Raw genomic sequence first — 10,463 nt, forward strand, 5'->3', positions numbered from 1 at the left:
AGAGTCAGAGTCATCCCTTCGTTTCAGTTTATCAGCGATAGATCAACTACAATCCATTCCCAAACATCAAACTTCTGGCACGTTGATCAATAAACCCTAAAATCCTTGTTCTTACATTATTTGGATTACACTCGAAGCAGTTCAACATCATCAGAAAGAATGTGAACAAGACAACAAGGAACAACGATTATTGCTTTGCCATCGCAAATTTTGAAAAAATAGTAACTATGGTTGGTGGAAAATCACCAATCGATGCTTTTAAGTGTCAGTTAGTGTAAGTATGGTGTACAATACATCTATTATATTTGTATATGTTGTTAATTTTGTGTTTAATAGATGAATTTTGTTCATTTGTAAATTATAGTTGCAAAGTCTTTAGAGATTCTGCAACAGCAAAAGCAATATATCAAACCATGGACACAAATCGATTAAGGTTTCGTCCACTTAGTGTTGATATGGATGAAGTCATCCGCAGATGCAGAAAGTTGAACAACCCAAACATACTCTTCAACGATGGAATGATACTTTTTTTTATGCATCCTAATAATTACACATGCAATTTGTTTTCTATATTTGTATTTATTTATACTAAAATTATATGATTACTTAATGTATTTCAGGAGAAGTATTTTTTGTTAGGAGAAGATCAAGCAGGGAAACAGTTGCTTCAAGATGCAGCCGATAAGGGACAGTTGGATACGATATTCATTTTGGGAATGCTGTAGATGGCTGAAGGCAGTGAAAGGAAGCAATAAGCTCTGATCATGTTTAATAATGCTTACATTAATACAAGAAGAAGTTGGAATATGAAACAAACCTGTTACACGGTTCGAAGCCACTTGGTTAGGGGAAGGAGATCAAAGCAGATACAATTCCATGGATTACATAAAATTTGTGCAAAGCATCCTTCTGTGAACAGATATGGAAAATCTTTTATGCATGAATACAGTTGGTTGTTTATTTGTGATATTTGTTTGTGGGATGCATGTTTGGTTGAGTTTGCTAAGATGTTTGACATTAGTTTAGAGTAGTTATATGATGGTTGTTTGATTCACACAATTAGTGATGCATATTATATATGTATTTTGGTGTAATGTGAATATATACTTGTAATTTGGTGAAATGTTAATATATATTTGTAATTTGGTTTAATATCAATACATAAATGTATTCTATTTTGGATTTGGTAATTTGGTTTAATTTCAATACATGAATATATACTTGTAATTTGGTGAAATGTTAATATAAATGTATTCTATTATGAATTATGATATATATGTTATTTTAGTCTTTTTCATTTCAATAGTCAAAGGTCCATTGTGACCCATAAAAGGTTATAATGTTTGAATAATGTGTTTTGAAACAACTACCCTTAGTAATCACATATTTTGAATGATTTCAAGGGCACTTTGGTCTTTTTGCACTCTATATCGTTCAGGCGCCATCATGTTTCTGATGTCATGCCGGCGTTTCAGTTCTTCAACCCTTCAGAACGTCTCAACTTTTCCGGACGATAAAACTACAGACGAACACTTAAACCCCCAAATCGTCGAAGGGTAATCGTTCTTAAAATCGATTTTATCCGATAATAGTGACTCCTGTATTTAATCCTCACGGCCAGATCATCATAATGTAAGTTTTTTTCCATACCCTATTACACTGTTTTTCACAGTTATGCCTAATTTAAAAAAAAATTGAAATCAACTACTCCAATGTGTATTTTGTAAGTAGAATGTCGAATACAAGAAGTCGTTCGTTAGATGATATTCCAATAGAGATTTTGAGTCGGATTATTGTAATATTAGGGTCAGAATCTACGAAAGACATCATCTCTACAAGACTTTGGTAATTTTCAATAAACATCAACTAATGAATGTGTATTTGATGAAATACAACTTTATATATTATTTATTTACTGTGTATTTAAATTTTTGAAGTTCAAAGAAGATGTATGAAGCGGGGGGTGATCCTCAAGTGTTCAGAACAGCATCCCTTCACATGATTGAAGGAATGGGTTCCAAATATCTGAATGCTGATTTATTTATACGCACATGTGCATTGCATTATAACATTGAATCCATGTTCAAACAAGGAATGGTATGTGTAAATTCAGTAATTATATGTAATATATTCCATTTATTAATATTTAGTGTCATTGATGTTAATGATATTGTTATTCTGTCAACAGGATGAGTGCTTTTGTAATGGCAATTTTGATGTAGGAATGACTTTGTTGAGACAAGCAGCAGATGAACATCATCTTGAGGCAATTTATTTGCTTGGAATGATCTACATTTCAAGAGGGTCTCCTCAGTGTGATCAAGGTATGTATGGTATATATGTACATTAAATTTTGTATATAGATAATTAATGCATGTTTGTATTTTAGGGTTAGGATTTAATTCTATTGTGTTGAATAATATTTATTGTTGTGTTGAAATGGATACATTAGATTAATTGATAGTTATTTTAATGTGTAGGTTTGCAATTACTTGATGCCTATTTTGGTTGGGCAGTTCTGGATAATGGGGAGTACACGGGTGTTGTTGATAGTGTCAAAGAGTTGTTGCGGAATGTTGATGTTGTTCATATACTTACAATGAATAACATCACATTCCAATGTGAAGAGCCACATCATTATGTTAAAGGGGCATTTGCAATAGGCCATGAAGAGGATGAGGATCCACAAAGATATTGCATGGTTTGTCGTTAGTATGTAGAGTATGATAGATTTTGTATATTTCTTAAAAATATAAATGGTTGATAATATTGGACTTTCAATATTAGTGTTTATATTGTATTGTATATGTAGTTGTATATAATTTTGTTTTGTTTTATATTATTATTTTCTGGTAAAAGGGCATTTTAGTCATTTTTGCTTGCTATGGTGTTTGAGTAGGTTTAAATCTTTTTTGGTAATGAAGTATAGTTAATGGAATTAAAAATATGTTTGTAATCAAGTCGTTATTAAGGAAAATAATCTATATAGAATATATAATTTAATTAGCTCTATATCTATATTTATTATGAATGTTATTTAAATTTAAAATTACATGTATACTACATGGCTTTTAACCTAGTATTGAATAATATCGACCCAATAATTTGACCTAGTATCCATCCAACACATCAAAATCAAGGGTTGTCGAAGGTTTCCTCAGACACCCTTTCTTTGAATATGTGTTTTGCAATTCTCAAACTCAATTAAACCATTCTACAAATATTCTAAGCCATTATCAAATTATCAAAGTGATTCAACCATTCAAATTAGAAAACTTTGAAGATTGGTTCAACATTCGGTCATTAACTTTGTGAAACGAGTTGTTGTTAAGGTACCTTTGCAATATTTATATTCTACATAAATATTTACTTCAAATCTCGTCTATTAATTCAAAGCAACATTAATGTACATATAATATTGTGTTATTTAAATGTATACTTTACAGATTTAACACCATGAACAATCCAAATAGAAAGTGGATGTATGAAAGAAAAGATAATCGTAGTTGTGTATCGCATGTTTTCATACAATGAGTGAAAATATTCATAGATTTTGCTACCAGTCAACATAGGTTCATGGACGAAGATAAAATCAAATGCCCATGCATCAAATGTCGTAACATACCATATAGACACGTTGATACTGTTAAGCATCATTTGTACAAGTCGGGTTTTGTTGAGGAATATTGGTTTTGGGATAAACATGACGAAACATCCATTAATGATGACAATATGTTTTTAGGGGTGGATGATTCAAACACAAATTTGAATGAAGGTGAATGTTCTGATAGAGAAATGGTCATAGATACAATGACTCCTGATTTAAATACTAGTAATCCTGAGGAGAAGCCAAATGCACTAGATAAAAAATTATTTGCTATGCTAGATGCAGCCGATAAAGAATTGTGGCCCGGATGTAAAAAAGTCACACAACTGTCTGCTGCAGCTAGACTATTAAATATAAAATTAGAGTATCGCATACCTGAGCAAAGTTATGATGCTATCTGCCAGTTGATAAATGATGTGTTACCGGAGGAGAATAATATGGTAGGTAGTTTATATGAGAGAAAAAAGTTAATACAAGCACTAGGTTTGCCTATCAAGATGATTGCCTGCTGCAGGTCTGGATGTATGATATATTGGAGGCGAGACAACGATCTTTATCGGTGCAAATTCTGCAATGCAGATAGATACAAACAGTCAAAAAATTTGGCCAGATGTTCTCGCGTATCCTTTAAGAAAATGCATTACTTTCCTTTGACTCCAAGGTCGAAGAGACTGTATGATTCAAAAGCCACAACCACTTCCATGCGATGGCACTCCGAGAATCATGGACATGATGATGGAGTATTGTGTCATCCATCCGATTCTGAAGCTTGGAAGCACTTTGACAAAATTCATCCTTCATTTGTAGCAGAAATATGTAATGTTAGATTCGGCCTAAGTACAGATGGGTTTGCACCACATGGAGCATTTGGAAAACAATATTAATCTTCGCCTATTACTATAACGCCTTATAATTTTCCACCTTCTATGTGCATGAAAGAGCCTTACATGTTTTTTACTGCACTTGTGCCAGGACCGTCAAACCCTAAGCATAAAATAAATGTATTTTTGCAACCAGTTGTTGCAGAGTTAGAGCAGTTATGGGAAGAAGGCGTAGTAACATATGATACATCTTTAAAACAAAATTTCCATTTACGAGTAGCTTTGATGTGGACAATAAGCGATTTTCCAGCATATGCAATGTTGTCAGGATGGTCTACAGCAGGTAAGCTAGCATGCCCACAGTGTGGGAAATATACGCAAGCATTCAGACTAAAGAATGGTAATAAAATGTCATGGTTTGACTGCCATAGAAGATTTCTACAGTTAAATCACCCATATAGAAAGGACAAATATAAGTTCAAGAGAAATCGTGAAGTGACAGAAGGTCCTCCTCCAAGTAAGAATGGTGAACAAACTTTAAGGGATCTTGAACAATTAGGTTTGGTAAAAGTGACTGAACTAAATGTTGATGATGTAAACAAAATATGTGGCGATCATGGTTTGAAAAAGAAAAGAATATTTTGGGATTTACCATATTGGAAAACAAACATCATTATACATAATTTTGATGTTATGCATATTGTGCAAAATGTATTTGAGAACTTTTTTTACACTGTAATGGATGTCAAAGGGAACACGAAGGACAATGTAGTAGCAAGAAGAGATTTGAAGCTCTATTGTAGGAAGAGAAAAGGAGTCGAAGATAATCAAAGAGCGTACTATACTCTGGACAAGAATCAAAAGAAAGCCATATGTGAATAGGTGGAGAAATTGCGTTTCCCCGATGGATATATTTCTAATTTTTGGAGGTGTGTTGATTTAACAGGGTGTAGAATGTTCAGAATGAAAAGCCACGATTGTCATGTTTTTATGAAAAGATTGATTCCAATTGCATTTCGTGAGAAATTGCCAAAACATGTGTGGGAAGCATTAACAGACTTGAGTATTTTCTTCAAAACATTAACAACAACATCAGTCACAACAAAAGACATGGAAAGGATTGAAACTGAGATCCCAATAATTCAATGTAAATTAGAGACCATCTTTGTCCCTGGTATTTTTAACTCCATGGAACATTTACCAGTACATTTGCCATACGAAGCGAAGATAGCTGATCCCGTCCAATACCGGTGGATGTATCCATTTGAAAGGTTTGTATGTTACATAATAATGTATCTTGCTATTTTTGTAAGCTAATTTAAATATTCTTCACTATAGATATCTAAATCAGTTGAAAAAAGATGTGAAAAATAAAGCTCGAGTGGAAGGGTCCGTTGTTAATGCCTACTTTCTTCGTGAAGCATCAATATTTTGCTCTCATTATTTCGAGACTGGTGTCCCCACACGTAATAGAAAGTTTCCTCGAAATGATGATGGAGGAGGAGATGCGCAACCAGATGCTAACAACAAAATGTTAGATATATTTTCATATCCTGGTCGTCATTATGGAAGATTCAAGAATAGAATGTTGTCGGATGAGGAAGTGCATGCTGCTCAAACTTACATACTCCTTAACGAAGATAAGATCAAACATTACATTAGGTAAGTAACATATGCTTCACTTTTAATTATAATAATCATTTGTTGTGTAATTTCTCTGAATAACATTTACATGAATGATTTTGTTTATTACATCATAGTAACTTTAAAAAGGTTATTCAAATGGTAATACAGAATATTGAATAAGATTTGAATGAACTTATTGGGGATATGGATGAACAGGAGCTTGCAGCTGAAGTTGAGAAGAACTTTGCAGTATGGTTTCAAAACTATGTGGGTGTTATTTTTGAAATTTTTAATTTTATTATTTTTTTTATGGTTATAATTAACTCTAATTAAGTGTTTTACCATATTTCATATAGGCACGTAAGATCCGGATAAACAACAAGTATATATCTGACCTTTCCAAAATGCCATTCAAAAAAGAGAAATTATATAGTGTATACTTTGTCAATGGTTACAAGTTTCACACAGAAGCTCATGGTCTGAACAAATCAACAATCAATAGCGAATTGTGTGTTAGTAGCCAAGGAGGTTATTATTACGGTAAGGTAGAGGAAATTTTAGAAGTCGAGTACCCTGGTTGCCCAATTAAAACCACAGTTTTGTTTAAATATCATTGGTACGATCCAACACCTTACATAGGAGTTAAGGTTCACAAACAACATAACTAGGTCGAGATAAACGTCAAAAGAAAATACAACAAGTTCGAGCCGTTTGTTTTAGCCATGCAAGCCACTCAGGTGTGTTACATTCCTTACCCAAGTTCGAAAACAAATGTCACACCCCAAAACCAAGAACGGCGGAAACGTTCAGGTGTGGAGGACGTCATGTAAAGTATCATAACAGTGCTAAGTAGTAAACAAGCAACAACATCATCCATTGCATTAAAAGTAAATTTTTAATACATGAGTGTTCTTTCATAGTAATAAGATACCAAAATATGTAATCAAAATAAAAGACGAGTCTTGTCTGTGCTCCGTCTTCTCAAAACCTGGTCATCGTACCTGTCTACTGGTGACCTGAGAATACAAGTTATTTTGGAAGTGTAGATCAACATGAAGCTGGTGAATTCATAAGTATTATGGTGTCATTGATTTGAAAAGCTGTTATGAAAGACTTGTAAGTATTTGATGAAACATTTAGTATAAGTGTGAAAACCCTAGAAAATCCCATATTTCCTACTAGTATAAAAAGTAGTCTTCTATCAAGACCCGAATGCTTGAAGGTTGCCTTTCTGTATAAATGAAAGTTTTTCCCCTGTGTGACTATTATTATGAATATATAGTCTACCTCATCGTTTATGTGAATGTGTCACAAAATAAAAGAAAAAGGGAAATTATATAATTATTTAAGTATTATCCTTTGGTACTAGGATAAACACGGCAGAGTAATTGCCGAATAGTATTAACCGTAGACACCCGTCGATGTGCATTTTCCCTCTGTAGCTAACAGCTGGGTGTAGAATGGATAGTCCCGTACATATATAATAGTATCTACACATATAATATGTAATAGTATCTCATCATATAGTATCTATGTAACAGAATCCATGTAAAAGTATCCATGTAATGATATCCATGTAATAGTATCTCTTCATATTGCATGTAATGTATTAGTATAGACTCATGAATGAACTGACTCTTGTGTAATTCCTTGTAATAGGAATAGTAGTTTGTATCCCCTAAACTATACCTATAATAGTTTACTGGAATGTAAATTGAATGTCCAAGTAGGTTTATACACCCTTGCTACACAAGAGTGTTGGAACTGAAGAAAGAATGAAAGCTCTCATATCAATACATATGTATATGAAACATAAGTGTATAGATATGGTTTTTAACAATAAGTTGAAAGAGGTTTTATAAAACATTTAAGAGTTTTGAAAAATAAATAATGATGACTTGATGTCAGTTTATAAAAAGATTCAAAAGTAAATCATTTGATAACAAAGTATAAAACAGCCGAAAACTATTATATTTATCACATTTTGAAGTATGTGAAATCAGTTGGTTGAAAACACAGTTATAAATCACATGTGATTGATTCTATAAGTTCCTGTTTTCTACTTGTATTCCCCCCCCCCCCCATGAAAGCATTTAAAATCATTTAAAAGATTGATTAAGGGGTATGAACTCACCTGTAGTGGGTGGTTGTGGATGAACTGAATGATGTAGGATCCTAAGTGTCAAGTGAAGACTTGTACACACACAATGATCCTAGTTAACATATAATCCCATATATGTATCCAATTAGTCATAAAACAACTAATTAACCAAGTTTAAGACATCCTAAGACATGTAAAACACTCGTTTTAAGTGCTATAAGTCATAAGGATTGCATCTAAGGGTGGTAGGACCTTGCTACTGAGTTTGGGGTTCAAGGGTAAACTCCCCTGGAGTTTACGGTTTTGTGACCATAACTCCTTGAGTTTACGGTCGTAAACCCATGAGTTTACGGCCGTAAACTCATGTTTCTTGACCATTTTGTGTTTTGAAGCCTTAAAGATCACAAGAGGCATTCCTACTTCATGTTTAAGCCTTAGGAAGATATTAGGGCACCATTTCACTCCTTTTTAGGAGTTTAAGGTCCTTAGACCACTTCCCTTTGGGTTTACGACCGTAAACCCAAATGATTATGGTCTTTTGGTTGTTTTGAGTCCTAAGCACAGTAAGGAATGGGTCTAGACTAGTTTTCCAAGGCTTAGAAGGAACTAGGGCACACTTTGGCACCCTTAATAGGGTTTACGGTCCAAGAACATCTTGGACCGTAAACACCTTGATCTTGTGTTTCTTGGGTATTTTATTGATGTTTAGAAGTGTAACAAGCTTTATAATACACTAGGGTAGGAGTACTTACTAGGTAGAAGCTTGAAAAGGTGCTAAAAGTCCAAGAACACTAGTGTGTGTTCTTGGTGTTCTTGGTGAAACTTGAAGATCTACACTTTTGGAATGATTTCACGGATGGAATCATGTTAGATCACTAGATTAGGGTAGATATCAACTTATTAGGGCTAGAAACACTTACAAGTTGAAAATCTTGAAGAAATGTTGGATGATACTTGAGAGAGAATTTGATTTTGGATCTTGAAAATGTGAAAAGTGGTAAAATATGACTAAGTGTCATATTTATACCCCCTTTTAGGGTTTACGGCCGTAAACAACCTTGTTTAGGCCGTAAACTCCAAACTCTTAGAGTTTTGGAATATTATTGTTGCACAATAAACCCTAGGGCATCCTCTCTCCTAATATCTCCTGAAGTACTAACTTAAAAAAAACACTCAAACTTATTCCTAAAAGCTTGAAAGTTAGCAGAAACAGTTCTGACTTCTATTGAAGTGAATGGTTGTACATAATAGAAATTTTGGGTTGTCACATCATCCCCCCGTTAGAAGGAATTTCGTCCCGTGCTTTCCTAAAGTCGATCACGCAGGCTCGCAACATATCTTCCAAGGTTTGGATAGTTCTCTCACTTTGTCCGTCGGTCTGTGGATGGTAGGCTGTACTCATGTCCAACCTAGTTCCTAGGGAACTTTGTAGCGACTGCCAGAACCTCGAAGTGAATCTACTATCTCTGTCTGAGATAATGGATATGGGAACACCGTGCAGTCGTATAATCTCCCGAATGTAGGTTCTCGTAAACTTCTCCATCTTGTTTGTTTCTTTGATAGGCAGGAAGTGTGCGGACTTGGTCAATTTGTCGACGATGACCTATATGGTATCAAGTCCACCTGTTGTCTTGGGCAACTTGGTTATGAAGTCCATAGTGATCCGCTCCCACTTCCATTCAGAAATTTCAGGCTGTTGCAGTAGACCTGAGGGTTTCTGGTATTCGACCTTAACCTTTGCGCAAGTAAGGCATTTACTTACGAAGGTAGCAATCTCTGCTTTCATGTTAGGCCACCAGTATAGCTTTTTCAGATCCAGATACATCTTATCTGAACCTGGGTGGACGGAATAATGAGTGTTGTGTGCCTCGGTCATGACCAAGTCTCTGAAGCCACCGCGTTTCGGTGTCCAGATCCGATCCATGAGGTATAAGGCTCCGCCACCCTTGACTTCCAAATTCTTATCCATCCCTCTTAGGGTTTCACTCGCCACATTTTCAGGTTTCAAAGCGTCGAGCTGAGCCTCCTTAATTTGCGTGGACAAGTGTGAATGGATATTTAGAGTCAAAGATTTGACTCTACGACCAGAGTATTCCTTCCGACTTAGGGCATCAGCTACTACGTTGGCTTTACCCGGATGATAACGAATTTCGCATTCGTAATCACTGAGTAGCTCGACCCACCGTCGTTGTCTCATGTTGAGCTCCTTCTGGTCGAATATATGTTGTAGGCTTTTTTGGTCTGTAAAGATCGTGCTTTTTGTACCATACAGGTAGTGTCTCCAGATCTGCAGAGCAAATACAACTGC

The 10,463-nt window shown here is 34.7% G+C and overlaps 2 protein-coding genes across 2 annotated transcripts; both read left to right on the forward strand.

Annotated features, from left to right (window-relative positions):
* Window positions 1-227: 227 nt before the first annotated feature.
* Window positions 228-725, forward strand: LOC145113183 (uncharacterized). The gene is made up of 3 exons (XM_079049303.1): window positions 228-274; window positions 365-575; window positions 621-725. The coding sequence occupies exons 1-3, from the start codon at window positions 228-230 to the stop codon at window positions 723-725; spliced, it is 363 nt and encodes a 120-aa protein (XP_078905429.1).
* A 2,851-nt stretch (window positions 726-3,576) lies between these two features.
* On the forward strand, window positions 3,577-4,491 carry LOC145113184 (uncharacterized). The gene has a single exon (XM_079049304.1). It carries the CDS (start codon window positions 3,577-3,579, stop codon window positions 4,489-4,491), a length of 915 nt encoding a protein of 304 aa, XP_078905430.1.
* The last annotated feature ends 5,972 nt before the right edge of the window (window positions 4,492-10,463 follow it).

Source organism: Lactuca virosa, chromosome 5 (assembly GCF_052849685.1).
Source record: "Lactuca virosa cultivar CGN04683 chromosome 5, Lactuca_virosa_CGN04683_v6, whole genome shotgun sequence".
Lineage (NCBI taxonomy): Eukaryota > Viridiplantae > Streptophyta > Magnoliopsida > Asterales > Asteraceae > Lactuca > Lactuca virosa.

Coding starts and splice junctions, on each gene's coding strand:
- LOC145113183 (XM_079049303.1), top strand. CDS start 228: ATGGTTGGTGGAAAATCACCAATCGATGCTTTTAAGTGTCAGTTAGT. Junction 275..364: donor GCTTTTAAGTGTCAGTTAGT/GTAAGTATGGTG, acceptor TGTAAATTATAG/TTGCAAAGTCTTTAGAGATT. Junction 576..620: donor GCAATTTGTTTTCTATATTT/GTATTTATTTAT, acceptor AATGTATTTCAG/GAGAAGTATTTTTTGTTAGG.
- LOC145113184 (XM_079049304.1), top strand. CDS start 3,577: ATGGACGAAGATAAAATCAAATGCCCATGCATCAAATGTCGTAACATA.